Source organism: Erpetoichthys calabaricus, chromosome 2, assembly GCF_900747795.2.
Source record: "Erpetoichthys calabaricus chromosome 2, fErpCal1.3, whole genome shotgun sequence".
Taxonomy (NCBI): Eukaryota; Metazoa; Chordata; class Cladistia; order Polypteriformes; family Polypteridae; genus Erpetoichthys; species Erpetoichthys calabaricus.
Window position 1 is genome coordinate 84,860,241 of NC_041395.2, and position 23,147 is coordinate 84,883,387.

At 38.1% G+C, this 23,147-nt stretch overlaps 2 protein-coding genes across 3 annotated transcripts in view; both read left to right on the forward strand.

Moving 5' to 3' along the window:
- sv2a (synaptic vesicle glycoprotein 2A) overlaps positions 1 to 23,147 on the forward strand; it is an 885,655-nt gene that overhangs the window by 387,696 nt on the left and 474,812 nt on the right. The window lies entirely within an intron of this gene.
- The window catches only part of nr2f5 (nuclear receptor subfamily 2, group F, member 5), a 47,254-nt gene that overhangs the window by 13,544 nt on the left and 10,563 nt on the right, over positions 1 to 23,147 (forward strand). The window contains exons 1-2 of one of the 2 annotated variants that reach the window (XM_028794016.1): positions 12,494 to 12,636; positions 12,875 to 13,155. In XM_028794016.1, coding sequence (XP_028649849.1) covers positions 12,609 to 12,636; positions 12,875 to 13,155 — 309 coding nt within the window. In that variant the 5' untranslated portion in view covers positions 12,494 to 12,608. Of the gene's footprint in view, positions 1 to 12,493; positions 12,637 to 12,874; positions 13,156 to 23,147 lie in introns of those variants that run through there. The other variant, XM_028794015.2, reaches the window with a different exon arrangement.

Genomic DNA, 23,147 nt, shown 5'->3' on the forward strand with positions numbered 1-23,147 from the left:
AAAGAAAAAGGCAAACAAGGGTTCCTCCTCCGCCGCAACACAAATCATCCCTTTGTTATAATGTGAAAGCCTGGGCTTCCCTTTAAGTCTGTCATTTTGAAGCATATGTGAGCAGAGTTGTATTGTCCATTTTATAGACGGTGTGTTTTTATATCTGTACTATAATCACAATTTCTCAAGTTCTGTCAGTTTACTTATGGAACCAGCATCATGCATTCAAATCCCAACCTCTAGTCAGTGTGTGGGGTTTGTCAGTTCTTTCCACATCTGCCTGATATTTTCTCCGGGTACATCTGTTCTTCTTTGAAATCCCAAAAACATGTGTATTTGAATGTGTCAGTGAGCCCTCATACGAACTGATGTCTAGCTTGCACCCAGTACTTCCACAATAGGCCCCACATATGAATGAAGTGGGTTTGGAAATGTTAACATCTCATTATTCACTTTCTGGTGGTGTATTCTATTAAACGTGCTTCTAAAAAATATAGACTGATTGGTCAGTGTTACTTTCCTCAGCTATCCAGTTGGCCTTAAATCTCTCTATCTAGTACAAGTAGGTCAGAGTTTCATGAACGCTTTGGCAAGCAAGTCACTTTGTTGTTCCATTCAAATGTGTTGCATTATAGAATTGTTAGGTCCAGATTTCTGCCACTTTGAGTTGTATTTTTGTTTGGTTTTGTATAATTTGACCGGTTAGTGTACAGGATGTATGTCAGCTGGTGACGTGTCTGTGGTTCCTGCCTTATGGTCATTGTGCCTTACTGAAATGGACAAGACAGGCAGTCTTTTTCTCTTATTTTACAGCATGTCTTCTTTTTTAGAATATGTTACATGCTAACAACTGGCCACACTTAATTGCTGAAATTTTGCAATTCAACACTAACTCAAAATTAGAAAAATAAAATAAAATCAACAAAAATAGCAGTGTTGGTCTTTGAGCACATGTATCAGATGAGTAAGATGTTAATTATTGAGCTGACAAATTGCTTTCAATTTATGCAGTGATTTGAAAACATGAGTAATCAAACAGCATGCCAAATCTAGCATCCTATCTTCGGGGTCCAACATAATTCTTTTTTCTTCTTGCAGCACATCTGCTGGGGCTAAAATGGTTAATCAAGCAAGACTTTTCTCTTCCCTGATTTCCAATCAAGTTATTTCAGCTTGATCTGCCCCTTGTGATTTCTCCTACCCGCTAGGGATGCTTTAATTGTGGCACTTTTCAGAGGCCTCTGTGCAACCTTTTGGTATCTGTCAGTTCTGTTAATATTTCCTATTAGAAAGAGTTTAAACATGCCTGCCTGTTGCTGCTGGCAGTCTTAATCTGAAAACATATTGCAGAGCAGGCGGGTTTAATCAAGCTTTCACACATACTGTACTGCTGCCCATCAGAGATGTGTGGCTGAGGTTTATGCCGAGCAAAGACATTTATTTTTTTTTTATTTTTATGTTTAATGAAAATGAAATCAAATCTGTGAAGAATTTAGGACTGACACATTTGTCTTTCTACGTCCCCCTTTTCACCATCTTTTTAGGCTTAGCAACTTCCAAGTTAATATTAATTAACTTGATGTTGGAAGATAACACACATCAGTGTATGCTAGGAAATACGGTGTGTTTTATTTTGAACAGTATGCCACTAAATTGTCTGTAAATAATACAACAACAAAATCAACTTTACATTTGTCTACCTGGTGTGCTTAGTTGTAACCTGTAAAACAAATAAAGTAACATACTTGGATAAGACGTAGCTGCACATTCCAGGATGGTATGAATGGGTGCTTATTGCATGCATATTACATCCATTAAGGTGGTGATGTTTGATGGTAGGAGAGCATGGTGGTGCACTTGTTAACACAACTGCCCCTCACAACACTTGTATACTGGGTCTGAATATCAGCCCAATCCCTAACTGTGCAGAGTTGACATTTTTTCTTTTGATGCTCATTCTGTGTGTGTTAGGTTAGTTGTTAGTTAGTTTCTAAATTTTCCAAATGTGATTGTGCCCCTTGATGGACTGGTGCCCATCCAGTATGTGTTGGGTAATCTCGCCCTCTGGGCAACACAGTGTTGTGTTTAAGTGGATTTAGTATATAAATGGATAGATACATGGTTATTGGGTGTATTAAATGTGTGTGAATGACTTTTCATTTCTGGAGTGAAGTGTTCTGTGGAGAACCTAGGTGCAATATAAGGTGTTTCTCTCAAAGATTGAATGTAGAAGAGCCGTAGTGAGTTGAGAACCCCTGCCTTATGTGATTTAATAAACCACCAGCATTAATAAAATCAAATCAGGAATTTCCAAGTATTCTACTCAAGGAAGCACAGTTCAAATGTTATCCAGGGAGTCACTCATTGCTTCATTTGTTAAAGTAAACTTCCCCTTTCTCTTTTATTACCTATATGTGAATTCAGAACAATTATTTGGGGAGCAGTTTGGCTACCTTTTGTATTAATGTCTTTCATATTTGGTCCACAAGACAAAATAAGATGTTATATATTAACTGTATAACTTCTGAAAGTCAATTTTGAATGATGATAATTGCACGATATGTATTTTTTTGTTGTATCAGACTATTGATCCTTCCCAAAGGATTGAATATAAAACCACACAGATTTTTTAAAAAGACATACTTTGTTAGCCGAGGGAAAGGTGTAGCAGACCCTTTTGAACCTGGTGATATTGTGGTTCTTGTTTTTCATTTTTTTTTACTTTCTGACTTTTTATTATACATGGTGGCATCACTAGTAAAATACCACCCACAGCATGATCTATCTGAAAATCCAGACTACAGTCCTATATGATATTTGAGAACCAGCCCATATGTTAAAGGAAAGGAATGGAGGCCCTAGAACCACTTCAGCCTGTGACATTTCTAACCATTTTATTAATCTCTGGTTGTCTACTTGTTGCTATTTTTTGTGCATTTATTTATTTATTTGGATGGAGAAGTGCAATCTAATTAGGTCTAATATGTTATGGTCATACACATATTTAAAATATCCATTCATCCATTTTAGTATCCACTTAATTCATCATTAATGTCACGAACATCCAGAGCCTATCCTACCATCTCTGGGCAGGGTACTCTTTTGTCACAAGACACAATCAGACATACCAGTCCTATGTACAGTTGCCAGTTAATTTTATCAGCACACTTCTTAAAAATTTAGTTACAACAGTGTAGTCTTAGGTAGCACATCTAAATGAATTTTAAGGCATTTGATGTTCATCATGTGTCTCCTCATTAGACACCACACATATTTGTTAAGTGTTGTATCGTGTTATGTTAAATTTCAAGCATTATCAGAATACTGCAGGAGCAAAACTTGACTGGTGTAGTGTTATGTAGCAAGCTGTAAATAGGCCTATGCGCTAAGTGCAGCGTTCATTGCACAACACATACAATGAAAGCAGGAATTAGGATTTTCACAAGGGCCTCGTAGGATGAGTGTACTGAGGTACCCAAGTGAGGCTTGAAAAATAACTGACACTGGTTCTTCTGCGTGTATGATGATTTTTTGTTTTCTTGTTTATGTAGGATGGAATACACTGAAAAATTGTATAATACCTTTTTAAAATTTTTGTAAATTGAATTTAAGCAATACTTTCTCATTGCTTTGTCACTCAGCCTCTAAAACATACTCTGGATAACTCTTTGGCATTTTTCTACTATAGTAGGGTGCCAGATTCCGTGGGGAACTGTACAGATTCGACAGAGTGCATCTTTTCACAAACCCTGAGGTAACGCGAGGATATGCAGGTTTTCTCACAAGGTACTCTCCATATCAGGTTTATTACTACGCAAGCGAAAGCCTACTCTCACATCTTGTTATGCAAGACAGACAGCAAACGTTTCACTTTTAGGACTGTAAGAGACTTTGAGGAGTTATCATCTGCTGCATTGTGTTCCTTTCTGTTAAATTGGAAAGCAATTTGGAATTGTTTTTATCACGTAACAAACATGTTTAGCAGATCAGCTTAATCTGTCTGTATCATGAACCACTCAAATGAATGGAGCCCATCTATACCACAGCTGGTATTTTGAAGTGAGCAGTGTTTTCAGATGATGTCTGACTGTATTCTGCTTTATAAAGAGAGTCTGTATTTAAATCCCTTTTCCAGTTTTTTTAGTTTCTCTAACTGCCTCCTTCTTTTTTGCTGTTTGATGTGATTTCTCTGAAGTAGTCCAGCCAGTTAGACAATATTGCCTCAAACAACTAAAACATAATATTCTCAAACATGCTTAATCCAATTTAAGGTCACAAGTTTCAGAATATTATTGCTTTCTTAAAATATTACATTGTTGTTTCTTGAAAAGCAGATATTTTGTCATTGGAAAATGTCCTGATTTTATCGCCTATGCTGCACTAAAGCAGAGTAAGTGGATAGTGTACTGTACAGTATAAGAAGAGTAAATAACTTAAAAGAAAACCATGGAAAGACTGCAATCAAGAAGATTGTATAACAGAATGTTAATTAAGAGACATACTGTAAATTAGGCTGACATTAAGATGATGTCTATTCTAGCCTTCAAGGTCTGAGATGAGTAACCCAGGTTAAAAGAATACAGTTTCATTTTAGTAAGTAATCTTATTTGTAATCTGTAGGGAAATTATGACAAGCTGCAGTTCTCTCAGAGCTCTACTCAGGTGAAGAAAAATTAAGACATAGAATCTGTGATCTCATTCATTATGTTTTATATGGGATTACATACAAATGCAGGTTCAGGTGTATGACCCGTTTATTCTAGGATATTAGTAATTTGCAATAAATAACATTTTCAACGTAATAACTACAACTTCTTCTTCGTCTTCTCTTCCCACTTCTATGTGGGGTTGATATGCCTGATCAACCATCTCCATAAAGTCCTTCACCTCCTCCCCAGGCACAACCTTTTCCTTCAAATCTTATTGTTTAACTTTATCAATCCACCTCTGCACCTCTCTTTTCCTGTATGTCCATTCCCATCACTCTTTTTCTCACATATTCATTGTCTCCCCTCATCACTTGCTCTTCTCCACTTCCTTCATTCTGGTGCTACACAACACAACATCATTAATCATTTAACCTAAGAGTCAATACAGCCATAGCCTGATCAAAGAGGTAAGAACTTAAAGAAGATCCCTGGTGTAGACCTACTCTAACTGGGATCTTTTCTGTTATCCCAACCCTGCTCCTAACCCAGGTCATTACTCTCTGGTAACATTCATCCATCCATCCATTTTTCAACCCGCTGAATCCGAACACAGGGTCACGGGGATCTGCTGGAGCCAATCCCAGCCAACACAGGGCACAAGGCAGGAACCAATCCCAGACAGGGTGCCAACCCACCACAGGACACACACAAACACACCAAGCACACACTAGGGCCAATTTAGAATCGCCAATCCACCTAACCTGATTGTCTTTGGACTGTGGGAGGAAACCGGAGCTCCCGGAGGAAACCCATACAGACACGGGGAGAACATGCAAACTCCACACAGTGAGGACCCGGGAAGTGAACCTGGGTCCCCTAACTGCGAGGCAGCAGCGCTACCTCTGCACCACTCTGGTAACATATCCTGAAAAATCTTCACATATTTCTCAGCTATTCCTTTCTTTCTCATGTACCTCCAGACCTCTTGATGTTGCACTCTATCATAAGCCTTCTACAAATCAATAAACATCATATGCAAGACTTTGTTTTTCTTGATGCTTCTTTATGAGCTGTCTTAATGCAATGACTGCTCCAGAATAAAACCAAACTGCTTCTGCTCTGTGGTTGTCTCCTCTCTGTGTCTTCTCTCTGTATCCCTTCCCCAGATTTTAGCATGTGTAACATCAGCTTTATCACTTTGTAGTTTCCACAATCCTTATGATCTCCTTTATCCTTTTAAATGGGTACAACCACACCGTTCCTACACTCTTCTGGTATTTTCCCCTGTTTATAGATATTCTGCATTAGGTCCAACAACACATCTACTCCTCTTCTCCTAAAGTCTTCCACACTACCACTGGTAATTCATCTGGTTCTGTTGCCTTCCTATTCCTCATTCTTTTCAGAACCTCCTTTACTCCCTTCCATTAGTATGGTTTGTGTAACTCTGGCTGTATGACGGAGTATGAACTGCAGACTGGCACCAGATACTCTGTTGGTTCTTGGTTTATGTCCAGTATTCTAAGGTAGGTGTTAATCTCTATAACCCTATCATTTAATTATGTGAGCTTAAAAAATGGATGGATTGATATTTTTAAAATAATTATTATTCTTCAAATTATGAATTACATCATTTTGCATATCATTTATTTAGATATTGTATTTTGTTCAGTTTTTGATAATAGATTAAAATATTAGTGGGACAGAAGAAAGTGATGGGGCCCTACGCAGACTTTCTTGCCACTTGTACTTGGCAGTTCAGCTTAGTGGTTTTCCTCCTCACTAGTTTCATAGTCAGGACTTATATAGACACATCTCTGATAACATATTTAAGTGGAGGAGTTCCATTAGAAGGGCAAAGAATTTGACAAAACCACATCTCTTATTGGTGTTTGCTCTAACCCAGCAGTTGTAAATTGGCAATATGTTGTGCCAACTAAATTAAAGTGCCCCTGCACCAGTAGCAAAATCCTCTGTCCAGCCATCCACGTTGATCTATAGCCTTTTTTGTCTGCACAGCCTGAAGGCATGCAAAACAAAAAACACAATCCATCTGTACAGTGTAGTGTAGCCACTTCCATTTATCAAAGTTGCTGTGGTTGAAACAAATGGGGAAAGTTTTCATCTTGGAAACATTCTTTTGGAAAAGCAGGGCTGCCAGCCTGCCAGCAGTGACTTAATGTTTCTCCTGCTGGTGGCTTCTTTGGCGCTGCTGCAACTAGCAAAGAATCCAGTGCTGCTGGTGCTAGCTAACTGACCAATATTCACCTCCTCTTTTCTTTTTTGAAAGAGATTGGTCCAGTGGTGGTGGGACTGGCATTAAGGAGCAGTGCCGTTTCTAGAGGCAAAGTCAGTTTTCAGTTGGTTTTCAGAATTGTTAGGTATGTTTATGATATGATGCATTTGTGAAGAAACCAGTCATGTGCTTATGTGTCACCCTGTTGTGGCTTAACCAGTCACTACTTAAAGTGAATATGCCAATGTGCAGTGCAGTTCATCTGCTGTTTGCTATTGGCTGCTGCAGCATGACATAAACCTTAGAAATAAACAAACTTCAACAAGTGCTAGCCCTTTGCCTACAGTACAAATCCCAAATGTTAACACTCTCTGAGAATTTTGACAAAACACATGCAAAACATATAATTTGAAATGTTCCATCCATTCATTTTCTGGCTTACTTTTTATATTACAGAATTACAGAGAGATGAAGAGCTGAGGGAGATGCAGAAAAAATATGATACTGTAAGCCAGTTAATCGCAGGAACCACTCAGTTTCATTTCTGCTTTAAGACTCATACCAGGGAAAACTAAAGATGACAATCAACCTAACCTACTGTGGAAGGAAATGATTTTTTATGCATTTTGTATATATTTTTCTATAAAACCCTTATGCATATGTATACTGATATACTGTATATGTTGCTTATTATAGAACAAAGGACCACTGCCAGCCTTGTCTGAAACATGGTGAAGATTTAGACCATGTGATGAGGTTTTTATCTTACATTTCTTTCTTTTTCACAGTCAATAGGATGACTAACTGCTCTTTAGCTATAGTTTCTTATCTACCATATGTCTATATACCTGTAAGCTTAGGAATGTCTGTGTCCAGTAACAGTGGCTCAGGATGAACCAAAACCTCACTTGCCTCTCTCAAATAGATCTATTGCATTAAAATAAACATATATATATATAATGTATTTATATGTTATATGTCTCTTGACATCAACTTGGTGAAATTTGTGACCACTGGTCCATGCATAATTCCTTCAGTTGCAAGATGTGTGTGGGTTTTCTTGCATGTTCTGTCTGTTTCAAATTCCCTCTACAACTTTTCAATGTGATTCAAATGAGGGCCAGGCCAGTCTATAACTCTCCATCTCTTCTGTTTGAGCCATTCCATGGTGAATTTTCTAGTGTTCTAGTGTGCTTTGGGTCATCATCATGTTAAAAGATCCATTTCTGGTTCATCTTCAGCTTTCGAACAAATGGCCTCACATTCTCATCAGTAACTTCAATGTGATACAGAATTCATAGTTGACTTGATGATTGCAAGCTGCCCAGGCCTTAAGGCAGCAAAGCAAACCCAAACCATAACATTTCTTCCAGTTGGTATGAGATTCTTCTCCTAAAATGCTCTTTGACTCATTTGTCTGGAGCACATGGTCCAAAAAGCCTGGGGCCTAATGCATAACACTGTACGTAGAATTCGCACTATAACATGACGTAAGCACAAAAGTGGAAATGTGCTTACGCACAAAAAAATCCAGATGCATAAATCTGTGCATTCGCCAGCTTCCATGTTCTTCTGCTACATAAATCCCGGTCAGTGTGAAAATTAACGCACGTGCATGCGGCCGCTGCCTTGTCCCAACTCCTCCCGGAATTACGCCTCTTTGAATATGCAAATCAATATAAATAGCCCTTAAGCTAAGCCTTCTGTGAAAAGACAATGGCGAAAGTACGAGGGAAAATAGAAGAATTTCAGTGAATACCAAGTGGAGGCAAGGAAAAACTTACTATTTGTTGGTTTAAACAGTGGTATAAACAATCAAAAGGAAGTTGATCGAGTGACATAGTGTGTCGGAGAAACTTGAAGGCTCAAGTTCACAAAGTCGCACAGTGCCTGAAATAAAAAAGAAGTTGTCACATATCAAAGTCGGCGTGAAAAGGCGAGCCATAGCCCACCGTCAGAGTGTCATATGAAAGCTTATTAGGGTACAGAGAGAAAAAAGGCACACAGTGTGAAAAAAGCACGAAATGTCAACTTTAATCTTGAATTTTCCACTTTAATCACGTAGTTTATTTTGTCATTAAAGTAGAATATCATAACATAAACTTAATCTTAAAATTGTTTAATTTACTAGTTTCTCAAGTCCAATCGTAACTAAAGTTGCACGTTAAATGCTTTGTTTTGTATTTTATCTTCTATGTGCTCTATGTGTGTGAATCACTACGTGGTTCTGGGCTTTCTCTTCCTCCGACAGGACACAGAATCCATTACATTCGTAATATTACAGCTCTCTGAATAATTAAAATACTGAGAAGTATACGTGATATAATTTTCATGATGATAGGAGTCAAAGCATGTTATTAAACATGGGAACACGGTGGCGCAGTGATTGTTCATGTCTCATGCAAGATGCTTGCTGCACCATGCGCGACCTTCGATGAAATACTTTATTACAGAAGTACTGTCTCTTTCAAATGTACTAACCTCCAATTCCTATCCTTACTTTTCTTTCTCCAAATACCCAATCGCCACACAATCAGCTCTGTAATAGACGTTAAGCCATCTGTAAGCTTAGAACGCTGATTCTTCAAACCTTTTAAGGGACATTGAAATAGCTTCGTAATGTTTAATTATTCTATCCATCTATCCTTCCAGTGTCGCGCCAGCCACAGCAAGAATACAGCGCGAGGCAGGAACAAACCGTGAACGAAGCTCCAGCTCCTCGCTAGCGCTGCGCCACTGTGTAGTTAAATTTTATCTTTATAATATAATAAATATATTTTGCTGCATTTCATCTTAAAAATGATATCGTTATCATATGTAAATATGTGCTTTATAAATTGGCTCAGGTTGTGCAATATTATAACTATCGCAAGTTTACAATGAGGTGATTGTACTTATAAGTACCAGCAGTTCTACAAGGAGCACTTGATGGACTGATTGAGTGCGTTTAGAGTTCTTGGGATGAAACTGTTTGTGAACCATGAGGTCAGTACAGGAAAGACTCTGAAGCGTTTTTTGGATGAGAGCAGTTCAAATAGCTGAGGCATCATGTGCTTGATGCTGTATACCGATAATTCTCTTTCCGATAAGCTGCTGTACAGCTGTTATTCACACTCAGATACAGTGATATAAATACTCCGAGTGGTGCAGTGAGAGTAATATGGAAAAAGATGATCCGATGTGGCAACACCTAACAGGAGCAGCTAAAAGAAGAAGAAGAAGGTGCAGTGAGAGTAATAATGCTAAAGCAGTTATGGTATTTGGAATAGTTTGACCATTCTGTGGACCATTATATTGTTACAGGTTAATTACAATCAGATGCATTAAACTAATAAACAATATGTGGTTAATTTCAGTGTATTTATAAAGCCACGTCAGGGATGTGGATCTGAAAAAGAAAGGATAACCACACAGGAACAGTAGCACTGCTTTGACGCTGGGTGCCGTCAGTCTGTAAAACCGAGCGGAGAACTTGCGTACGACAGGGTATGAGCTACCGTGGAAATGTGCGTGGCTTTACGCCAAGTGCGATTTGCGATTTGAGCGTGGAAATGTTCTAATGCAACATTTTTGTGCGTACGCACCGTTTATACATGAGGCCCCTGGTCTTTGCATATACTGTGTATTTAATTGCAGACTGTAGTCTTACTCTAATGTTCTTTGTGGAGAGCAAAGGATTTTTCTTAGCACACCTTGCATACAGGTCAAATTTGTGCAATCTCTTTCTGACTGTGGATGTATGCACTTTGATGCAAACATTTGTAAGAGGTATCTGCAGATCCCTCTATGAAGTTTTGAGTCTTTTGAATATTTCTTTTAGTATCAGATGCTGGGGTGAATTTGCTCGACTGGCCAATCTCATACAAGTTAACAGTCGTTTGAAATCTACACCACAGTAGATGATTTTTCTTTACAGTAGAATGATAGATTTTAAATAATTTGATGATCTTTTTAAATCCCTTGCCAGACTCACAATCATCCACGGCCTTCTTTCTGAGGGCCTTAGAGAGCTCTCTTGATCTTGGCATGATGACACCAACACGTCAGTAGCAAAGAAAACACCAGACTGTGGACATCCATAGCTTAAATAATTAATCTCCCACCAGCATACTCACTAAGGAGGGACAAATCATTGGCATCTAATTTGGAAAGCGTGATTCTAATTTTATGGATTTGAAGTGGTGGTAGATGTAGGGGAGTACTTACTTTTTCGTCATGACAAATTACATTTTTGTTAATTTAGACTGCGAGAATGAATACACCAAGTCAATTTTAGGTGTCATTTGTTCAAGTATATCACCTTTATTTGTAGGCACTGTTTGCATGAAGATCTACTGTTTGCCTGTTCAAATATGTCAAAAAGTTAACCATTTCCTTGGGGTATAATTATTTTTTCATATGACTGTAGATATAGAACCTTTTGCAGAGAGATATCAAGGTATTTATTTAAAAGAAATCCACTACATACCTGCATATTTTTGAAATATGGGAGAAGGCCCAATTGTGCCATGTTGAACTTAATATTGAAATTAAGAAAAAAGAAATCAAACTTGTAACTAAATGAGAGATTTACCTAAATTTCTAAGGAAATTTGAATGTAGTAGTGCATATCAGGCAGTATGGTCCAGTGGCTAAGGCTGCCCACTTCAGTAACCACATCTGCCCATTTTAGCATCCAAGTCTGTTTCACCTTGTAAAAAATAATTTAGTATTAAAACACTGTGAAAATGTTTATAAAATAAAGGAATTATTTGACATATTGCCTAGAGTGTGGTCGTGTTATCTTGAAGCTGCAGTGCATTTTTGTTTTCTGTGCTTCCATGAATAAGCTGAGCAGCTAGAGGTACAAGCTCTGGGAATAAAAACCAGTAAGCTCCCTTTATTCTGCAAATAGCAGGAGATTAAGGCTCATTCCTAATGATGACTTCATGGCACACTTAGCAAAAAAGGAAAATTAAAAAATAAATACCTGTTCTCACTGTGGGAGCTTAGAAGCCAAATCATAGGCTAGATGTGTCTCTCTCAGCTGCCACTTGGGGATTTCCGAGAAGAGATATAAAAATAGAGGAGAGCTCAGCTCAGTAGATTGCCACTGTGCATCATTGTGATGTGCTGTCTTTACATCTGCTCCATTTGTAAATGCAAGGAAGAAGCGGCAGGTAGCAACAACCTTAATGGCTTTTCCTCATTACTCATTAATGGCCTGGTTCTTGTCTACTGTAAGCAGAGTCACTGCAAGACTACAAGGGAAACGATGATTCAACTCGTAAAGCCCAAGAGCCAGTGTGAAAGGTGCTGCATTGTTTACGAAAGCTCTAAGTGAGGTTAATTTAATTTTGCAGAATTCTCTGCATCCATTCTTGTTTTCTGTTATGAAGGCAAAAATAAGGATTTAAGTAAAGCTGCTGTTTGGAAAGGTTGGAAGGTATCTCTTACAAATGGAGACTGCGCAGAAGTAATGAACCGCTCATGCATAGCGTCATTGCTCCAGTTTATGGAGCCTGGCACATTAGATAGAGTGTGGCACAGTACAGTGTCACCCACTTTGTTTATTATTTATTTATTTGGACATTTTTGATCCATGGGCTCCCAGACCTTAAGCTTTTTTTTTTTCTTTTTTTTTGTGTGTGATTTAAACATCTCAATTGGAAACTGGAAACAAATGCATCTGTCCCTCTTCTTGTTCGTAAAATTCATGCTTACTGGCCTTTCCAAAAGCGACCTACAATGCCATGCTTTACTTGACAAACTTGAGAGCAGGTAAATGAATTTATTTACAGTTCAAGTTGTTCTTTCTTTCTAATTAAAGTAAAAAATCATCGTAATTCATCTTAAGATTTAGGAGTTTAAATGTATTTGGTGTAAAACAGAAATGTAAGACAGTGCTCTGGTGATAATGAACAGAAGTCACTTTTGTAGTCTTTACATAAATGAGATGTCATCAACATTTTGATATCATAAACTTTTCTTACTGTGCACCTTGTTCTTTTTGTCATAGCTGTGCAACGCGGCCGGATGTCCAACTCCCAAAGCAGCCCTGGACAGTATCTGAGCAATGGAAATGACCCCTACAACAGCCAGTCCTACCTGTCCGGTTTCATCTCCCTGCTGCTCCGGGCTGAACCATACCCAACCTCCCGCTATGGCAGTCAGTGCATGCAGACCAACAACCTGATGGGCATTGAAAACATCTGTGAGCTTGCTGCTCGCCTTCTCTTCAGTGCAGTGGAGTGGGCCAAGAACATACCCTTTTTCCCTGACTTGCAACTTGCTGACCAGGTAGACCAGTTTGCTTTTTTCCTTAAAAATATGTTTCAGTGACTGCACATAAAATTCAATATTTGACCAAATCTTTTTCTAGACTGCTGCAGGAGATGCGGATTTTCTCACCAATCACTGCCTTCATCAGAGAAGCTTTTATTAAATTGCTTATCTCATTAGACCTTTTATTCCCTAAATTGTGCATGCCTACCAATGTCATTTTTTACTTTATGAAGAAATGTTTTATACACAAATTGAATTCAAATATTTTGATTGTAACATTCTTGGTTTTTCTGTTAGGGTGGCTTGCTTTGTCTAAAGGAGTCCTGAACCGATGTCACATTATGCGACTTTTAGTCAAAGGGAAAGTCAGACTTGCCAACTACAGTTGCTTATCTTTTCACCAGATCATGTCAGTTTAAATGACTAAAATTGCTGGGCATGTCTAATTTAACAAATGCATGCTGACTTTATAGTGCAGTCGTTTTTGCCCCTTTTTCTGCCAGTCAAGAGCGGGTTGCCTGATAGAACTAGTGTTGTACAAAGGGAGTTCAGTCATAATTTCAGTCCTTTTTTTTCTTTTTTCCATTCTGTTGTCACACGTTAAAACACAAGACGTTAGACAGATAAGCTTCTCTTCTGTTTTCAGTGGGCGTCTAACACCTGACTTATTAAATTGCATTACTTTTTTGAATATTCGTCCATCCACTTCCTGAAATTACTCTTTCCAGTACAAGACTGAGGAGCTGGAGGCCGTTGGCACAGATATTCTAGTAGTCCATTACAGGGCACACTCACTCACACTAGCCCAGTTAACCTGATGTTTGAGTCACTGAAGGAAGAAGGTGTCCCAGGAAGAAGTGCACCCATGCAGAGTGAGATCATGCAGAGTCCACACATAGGTCTGGGCAGAATAATGAATGTGATGTAAGACAGAAATATGAGTTGCTTCAGCGGATCCTTTCCATAATGTCACAATATGGTTTTTGCAGTGTAGAGTTTCTCTTTATGTGTGTCTCCCTCGTATTCTTACTCAAGGGCTTGCAATGGGTGGATAGTGGTGTGGCTGTTCCCTCCCAATAGGGTTGTCCAACCCCTCAATGAAAAATAAAGTTTTAGCTTATTTTGGCATTTTAGCTGCCCTTACATATTCAAATGCCCATTCTAGTAATGCTGTGGTTCTTTGTCAAAAACTAAACAACTGTGTTAAGCCAACTTTGAATTGTACTGCCAAAACATATCTAAGTGAAAAATTGTTTAGAAAAGCACGCAGCAGGTAGCATCTATGAAACAAGCTATATTTAATAGTGCAGCTCTCAGCGGTAACATTTTTATTAGACAGACCATAAACACCATTTTTTCATTTTGGAAGGCTGGTATAGTTCTCTCTAATATGAAGAATGTCCACAATGACACACAATGAATTAATTAAACAAGCATAAGTGTTAAATGCATCACCCATTAACACAACCTCCCTGCTTTACAACAGAATCGGTCCAATAAATCCCGAAGCGGAAGCTGCATAGGGATGGGAAAAATGTGCAAAATTCATAGACACCTTCAACAAACCAGGATTTGAACCCAGGACTCTGGAAGTCTGAGGACACAACAGCAGCCAGTGGTTTCTTTTTTACGCCACCTTTGTGAAATAAGGGAAAGGCTCTAAGTGAAATAACTACTGGTAGCATTTTGCTAAATTAATGTATGATACTACAGAATTTAAATCCTTCTGGAGAAACCACATACAATACTTTCAATAACCTCAATGTGTCTGATTTTAGTTCTGTAAAGTCTGACAATTATTCATTGTAGATTGTTCAACAACTTGAAAAATGTGTTCAACTCTCCCAAGTAAATTTCCTCAATCTATGATCATCAGCCTCACTAAATAAGTAATACCATCAAGGATGATTTTAAGATTTTTCCATGGTTCAGATGTCTGTGTGTTTTATTCATGTAGGAAACAATAATTTTAAAAATTAAAAATAATTTCAAGTTCTCCAAACTAGTAAGGTGTTCCAGCAGGGAGCTTACAGAAAAGTTAGGATGTAGAATCCATTCAGTGGCACAACAACCTTTTTGCCTTGGGCCTCCAATGCTCTTAAGAAGAACACAGAATAGGAGCAAATGAAGGCACAAAGTAGGATCTGCGGAGAACCAAGCAGAGGTGCTTGTCTCCACAAGCACAGAACACATCACATCAGCTGCACTGGCATGGTGTGAAATCAGAACATTTAAACTTCAATTGCAGCTACAAGCACATGAAGTCTTTTGTGGTCACTGCACTGCCTCTGTGTGGTTAACAAATAAGTGAAAGCCTGATGTGAAAAACCTAAAAAATAACCAACTAAGTGTTTGGTGACTCAGTGGTTAATGATGTTGCTTTACACGTGAAGAATCCTGAGTTCAAATCCTTGTGTGGTCAATATCTGGGAGTTTCATGTTCTTCCTTTTTTGTGTGGGTTTTCTTTGGGTACTCTGGTTTCTTAACTCATCACAGAGATGGATTGTTAGTTGTTAGTGTTGTGTGAGTTGAAGGGTACCTGTTATTGGCTTGTGCCCTGTCCTGTCATAGGCTGATTCTTCTCTTTTGGCTCAGGTCCCCATGCTGCTGTATTAGAATAAGCGGTGTTTGGAAAATGAATTAATGAACACAAAAATCAGAGTTACCCAAAATTTCTATAGCAGATTTTCTGCACTTTGTAATTTACTTGAATTACCTGACTGGATAAGCACAATGATGTCACTCCTTCCTCATTTGTTTCTGATTTAAATTTTTAAGCATCCATTAAATACATCGAAGTTTGCACCATCCCAGAACGTCTCCATTTCACTTATCAACGTTTCTTTGGACTGTGGGAGAAGCCCATAGTGCCCCAAGAGGAAACATCTCATGAACACCAAATGGAAATCATGCCCAGTGTTCCTCTGATTATCAGGTTCGCTAAAACTTTCTTACAATATGATCTGAAGGGATGTCTCAAAAGATTAAATGGCCAACAAAGAATATAATGATGGGGTTTATAATTTCTAAAATACATGAGCTGATTGAGGTACACAATGCTTTAAAGAGCCAACTTTAAAGTGTGTATGACTTTTTAATACCTGTAATGTTACAAAATAATACCATTGAAAAATCCGTGTGTCCAGTATATTTCAGTGCTGCAATTAATACTAAACAAATTAAGATAATTCAAAACTGTAAAAAAAATTCTAATTATTACAGATTTGTGTGTCCAGTATATTTCAGTGCTGCAATTAATACTAAACAAATTAAGATAATTCAGAACTGTAAAAATAATTCTAATTATTACAAAAACTCACAATTTCCAGTATTTGCTGATTCCATGGAGAAAGAGCCAATGAGTTCCTACTGTCCAAATTTATTTGAAAAATATTTGGTGTTAATGCCTCACTTTTGTGTGTTTGCTCACTTCTCCTACACTATTCAAAAAATTAATTGTATAAAGGCCAAATAAGGACCCCCTTTAATCTCCACACCACAGCAGAGATAAGATGGCTCTGGAGTTTGAGTGACTGCCAGATGTTAGATTAAGATGGTGGCTACTGCAACTGTCAATTATTTCTGGATGCTGTGCTGCTAAGTGTTTCCTCAAGAAGCACAAGAAACCCTTTGTAATGTCAGATTAACTAGTCTAAATGAATTATCATTAAGTCAAAAGACGATTATGCTTCAGGTCGTGGACTCGAACAAATATACTGTATTCTTTGTGAACATAGACTATTGTGCCACAGTTTGAATTCCCTAAATGACTCTCATTATAAAGAGACCCCCAGTAGGTGATTTAACAACAGCTGCTGTACTCAGTGAGCAATTGTGTTTCTAAAGTAAAAATGAATTTCTTTGTTTAAGTTCTTAGAATCAGGTGACTCAGGGGTCCTGTGCTTCACAACTCCAGGGGCCCTCCATTAAACTTCTGTGTATGTTCTCTCTGTGATCCTGTGTGTTTCACGAAATATTTCCATTTTCATCCGCTTCATATAGACAGGCATGTGAGTGATCACAGACGTTAGCCCAGGGTGAGTCAATGTAGGTGTTTTTGGGTGCACCCTTGTAGGAACAGGCATTGGCATTCCATCCAGGGTTGAAACGTGCCTTAGACCTGACGCCCCAGCCAAAACCATTTATTGACATAAATTGTATTAAAAACGACTCACTAACCATTTGAATTTGAAATGTATTTCTTTGAGCAAGAATGTGAAATCAAATGTCCCAGTGCTTTGGCGATTGTGTTACCTCACATCTCCGGGGTAGCTGGTTCAATATGTCCTCTCTCTGACCCAATGTGCTTTTCCAGGTACTTCAGTTTTCTGCTTTAACCTAATGATTGAATTATTTGGTGACTCTAATTTGGTTCATTTTATGTTAATGTGGGTACTTTTACAAGCGTCCTGTGCAGGGTTAATTGATAATGGAACCCTGTTCTAGGAAAAAAAGTCAGAAAATGAATGTATGGGATGGGCACAAAACTAAATAAAGGACTGTAATTTGAGTTCCACTATTATTACATTTTCAAATATACTTCTGAATGATGTGCTAAACTGATACCTATTAGCTTTCAAACACAGTTCTTTCCCAAAAAATATGTGGCGTATAACAACTCTATACAGTAGCTCCATAAAATAGTCATTGTTTAAATACAACCCTGAACTGAATAAGCATGTTAAGAAATGGACAGGCAAACGGATGAATGGAGTTACATAAAAAATAAATGTCACCTCACATTAATGAGATTTTAGTATTAATTGTTCTAAATTAAAAAGGATTAACACTGTATCTGTTAAACTGTATTAGTGTAAAAAGGTAAAAGATCTGTGATGTCTAATAATGCTAAAAACTGCTCCTGCATCAATTTGGCACCTATAATTTAAAAAAAAAAATAACTTAAAAATAGTAAGTTAGCTTTTTTTCACAGAAAAGCTCAGGAAGTGATTAACTGACTTTATATTGCCAGTAGTATCAATCAGTTTAATCTTTATTTTATAAAATTGTGACAGGAGTCTTTGAAAATACCATTGAGACCAAAGGTATGTAAACAGTGACTTTACTTAGAAAGGAATAAAGTAAAGAGAGAATTCACACCAAAGAAAACCCTGCTGTTATGCTGGACCTCCCTGCAAGGGTGTTGACTCAATGTCTAAGAATTTGGGTGGCTTGGTTGTTTGGCCATTTTAATAATCCTTTCAAAATCAGTCCCATTCTTGCCTTCCCCCCCTCTCTCTGTGTTGAATGTGGCAGTTCTACCACTTGACAATGCCCCAGCTCACCTCCAGACCCTTGGCTTAGTGGATCGCCACAGTCAGACAGCTTTAACATGTTGAGTCAATCCTGCAGTCAGAAGTGGGCAACCAATACGCAGTGCTCTCTGGTGCCCACTGAGACCCCCTCTTGCCAACTTGAACTGGCCTCAGTCTTTGTATACATATAAAGGTCAGATGTCCCTGGAAGCTCCTGACTGAGTCGCTTTCCCTCCTTTGTTTAAAGGGAGTTTTGAATGTTCCCTCCCTGTTTTCAGCCCTTTCTCTTTCTTTCTCTCTCACTCTCATTCTCTCTCCTGCATTGATATCCCTGCCAGTTGCCCAGAACACCCAATATACTTGCAGAGCTTTTCATGTGGTGCCTGTCTTCCCACACTGCCTGTTGGTTTATACCTCCACTACTAGTGCACAGTCTTCCTTCTCTCTTTCACTCTCTCTTTCAGTCTTGTTGGGCATTCTGTCTGTCCTATACCAAAACTTCATTATTCTCAGCCTCTTGCCCATTGTGCACCCCTACCCACAACACACTATAATTCCTTACACACTGATCAATATCACACATGTTTTTTTACAAAGTAAATCATTCATATAATGTGTAACAAATGATGCTCCTGATATACAGCGAAGTGCAATTAGTAATAAAGTTGATAAGATAGTGTTATTGGAAAAATAGCAAGTACCAAGGTGGCAGCAAAGACTATTAAAGGTACTTCACTATTATCACCCATTAAGGTAGTGCGTTGGTGTATTCACCATATTTAGTGCGCCCATAATCTTTGGGACAAAGATACATTTTCCTTGATTTACCCCTCTACTACGAAGTTTAAAATTACAACTCCAATAAATCAGACATGATTAAAGTGCACATTGGAGACTTTAATTTAAGGGAATTTGCATACATTTCAATCATACCATGTCAAAATTGTAACACTTTTATTTCACAGCAGAGGGGTAAATTAAGGAGAAATGTGTCTTTGTTACAAACATTGTGGATGGCGCTGTATATGGACAGAAACCTTTAAAGAGTAAGGAGTCATGGCTTCACTTGCTCTAAACGACTGTCCAGTGGCACATTACTCAAACCATAGAGCCTTCCTTATGAACCACTGGCCTCATCTGCATCAAACCCTTGAGAGTTGTACTGAACACACTCCCACTATTCCAGTTCTCTCTGTTGATGTGATCCCTGCAACAGGGTTTCTTTTTTTAAAAGAAACTTACCTGCTGGCTTGAAGGCTAATAATTCACGTCTCCACAGTTCATCAGATTTCCCTATGATGACAGAATTTAAGGTCAGATTAAGGGGAGGATCTGAGCAGAAGACAGGATTCCAAAACTAAATTGTTGTAGTAGACTGTAGCCATGCTGCTATGCAGGTACTGTCAGTGAATGAACACAGTCACGTAAATAGGAAACACCATCATTCAGTAAGCGTGATGTGCTATTACACAGTGAATCATTGATGGTTTCTTGCAATTTAAATGGAATTATAGTCTATCATGTAAGGATTTTTTATGCCATTTTTTTTACTGAGGCAATGTATACTCAAATCTAGCATCATTTGTTATGAATAAATAAGACAGAAGAATTTAGAAAAATTAATATACTCACATGGTTGGTTGGGTGCATGATACAGCACTGATAGAGCGCATTGCTACAAACATAACACGACAATCCACCTCAGGATCCCAAATTAGTACCCAAGCGCAGCAATGCAACTTGTGACATCTAAGCAGCACACTAAATTGAGTGGAAATATTATAAATAGTGATTGGAACTTTTAGGAAATAAACATGCTCAAATTTAAGGTCATTCCCTCAGTTCCAATTTTACAATAGGAGTTGAGTATCTGGCACTCAGAAATGACATTATAAAAATAAAAGCATAATGATCTCCTTTTTAGTAAGTAAACAAGACAGAATTTTTATAATGAGCTGTTATTTTAAAGTTAAAGCAACACAATCTTTAGCTGGAGTTTTCTTGAACACTACAGGCAAACCTGTTTTCTTGAACACTACAGGCAAACCTTTACTGTCCATTTCTGCTTTCACAAGTGTAAAAGGTCCCATGCTAACCACTTAGATGTTGTGTCCTGCTTGATCCCAGTCCTGATGCACACATGCAGATGAAGTAAGGTAAAGCACTGACCTACAAGATGTCATCTTTGGGAAAGATTTAGTAGGTCTAATACAGCATTTAATTCCTCCAGGCAAAATAGACATGATTAGAAAGTAAACAAAATATTACGATATACAGCATCACAAAAAGCATTAATTATGTGCTAGTTAAGACCACATCTGGAGTACTTTGTATTGGTTGTCATCAAAGTAGGTCAAGAAGCTGTGTAGAAAAGAGCAAGCAAGTGCATCTCTTGGCTAATAGACATGCCCTGCTCTGCCAGGCTAAGAATATTGAACCTCTTTAGTCTGTCGTAGAAGTCTGTATGGACCCGAACACAGCTCTTCAGTCTTCACAATGGCACTGAAAAGGCTGATACAGCTGATTAATTTAAATCGTGTGTTCAGAAACACTGGTTACAATTAAGAAGTGCATTCATGATAGAATCTAGGCACCACTGCAATACACAAAGGTTTGTGGGAATTTGGAACAAACTAGCAAATCATGAAATTGAGTTGGAAACCTTGGCTTTTAAAAAAGCGTCTGGATATGACACTGAGATGATTTAGCTAATAGTTACATTGTTAAGCTTCATCGACTTTCTGGTGCCCTCTTGTTTGTTCAAGGAGTTGTCAAAAAGTTTTCAGCTAGACTTTCGATGGGTAACACCAATATAACCAAACAAGTCTGACTTTTTTACATAATCCCTTATTATTAATATTCACTAATACACTTGTTAAAACATTCACAAAGCTTTTCTCTGCCAGTGAGACAGTGCCATTAAGGCAGTGCTTCAGACTGGAGAACAAGTGGTAGAACAGGTTTGTCTGGATTTGACTGTTGTAATCTCAGACAGAAAGCGTGTGCCACATAATTTTCTCCAAACCACTGCTTCTATGTTTAATATAAAAAATAATAACATGTAGAGCAGGGGTGCCAAACTTACAGTAGATCCTGGAGGGCCGTGGTGGCTGCAGGTATGTAATTAGTGACTAATTACTGCTGCTAATGGAACAAATGTCTTTTGGCATATTTTTAATTTACTTCGTTTTTAGGACTATGACCTCTTAATTGTTTCTTTTCTCCTTAACTAGCAACTGAGCAAAAATGGATTGTGAAACAAGCCAACAGAAGACTAGCACTAACCAAATCAGAAGCCAATTCTTGCTGTTAATGAAACACGTTATTTAAGTCCATGGTTTGTTAGTGCCCTCATTCTGCCACAGTAGACATTTCCAAAAGTGTTGATTTTCCTTTTTTTCTGAGGGCACCATCAAAAAGGATCAGGTTAACTTATCATGTGTTGTCTCACTATGTTTCCAATTACTTTTTGACTGATTAAGGAAAAAAGAAACAAGTAAGGGATCCAAGTCTTAAAAGCCAGTCAATTAAAATGAAGGCAAAATAAGTATTTTATTACCAATAGCAACTTGGTACTAATGACAAAAGTGGCTGAAACGAAAATCTGTAACCACTGTGGCCATCCAGGATCTGACTTTGACACCATTGATTTAGAGAACTAAGTCAATAAGCAGTAGTGACAAAATAAAGTTATTTGATTTAAGGCCATTTTAAATAAGTCATAGGGTCCTGAAGACATGACATCGTTGTGCCAGTGAAAATGCAAAGCCGTGCTCTTAAATATATGTTTAGAAATCTGGAAGGAGAACAGTGATTTTTTGGAGCTGTTAATGGGATTTATTGGAATTAACATCAAGGGGAGAACTGCAGAGTGACACCAATGAATTTTTGGTCGCACTTTATTTTAGGTGTCCATTATAATAAAGAGAGTCACAACCCCTGCCCGGGGTTTGTTTCCTGCCTTGCACCCTGTGTTGGCTGGGATTGGCTCCAGCAGACCCCCGTGACCCTGTAGTTAGGATATAGCGGGTTGGATAATGGATGGATGGATGGATGGACAATCAATAAAAAAGTTACTAATCATGCTATTAACAGTAACGTATTATCATTAATATTAAAATAGTAAGGCTTCTAAAATATGTACTGTCATTTTGCATATCCTTTTAAAAATATGTAGTTTAATGGGGAGCCATGATGGAATTTTAGGAGAAGGGTCAATTACTGCCATGCTGGATGAAGCATAAATGTTCAATGGTACAATTCTACATCTGGGAACGGAAATATTCCCCTCACTGTGTTCCCACCACTACATATTAGGGTGGTATGCTTAATACAGGATTGCTTTCATTTCCATAGGATGTAGGAAAGAAGGGGTCACCAGCATTTGAGTGGTGAGAAGGCAGATAATAGAGCTAAGTTTTTATGGCAGGGGTACTCAGCTCCAGTCTCAGTGGTCTACAGTGGCTGCAGGTTTTAATGAAACTTGCTGTTTAATTACATGGCTACATCAATCTACATCACGTTGTAGATTTTTTGTTTTCTGAGAACATTATGAGAGGATTCTGAAAACTTATCTTTTGTGGTCTGAAACAGATTTGTACTTCTTGGTCCTTCCCTTGTCTCTCATTTATTTCAAAACATTGTATTAACACAGGTACTTCATGATGCATGTTCACTGGTTTAAATGGAAGCATGTTAGCTGGAGAGGTGGGATTATTTTGTCATTTGCACCTCAGTTGATAGCTGGTTAA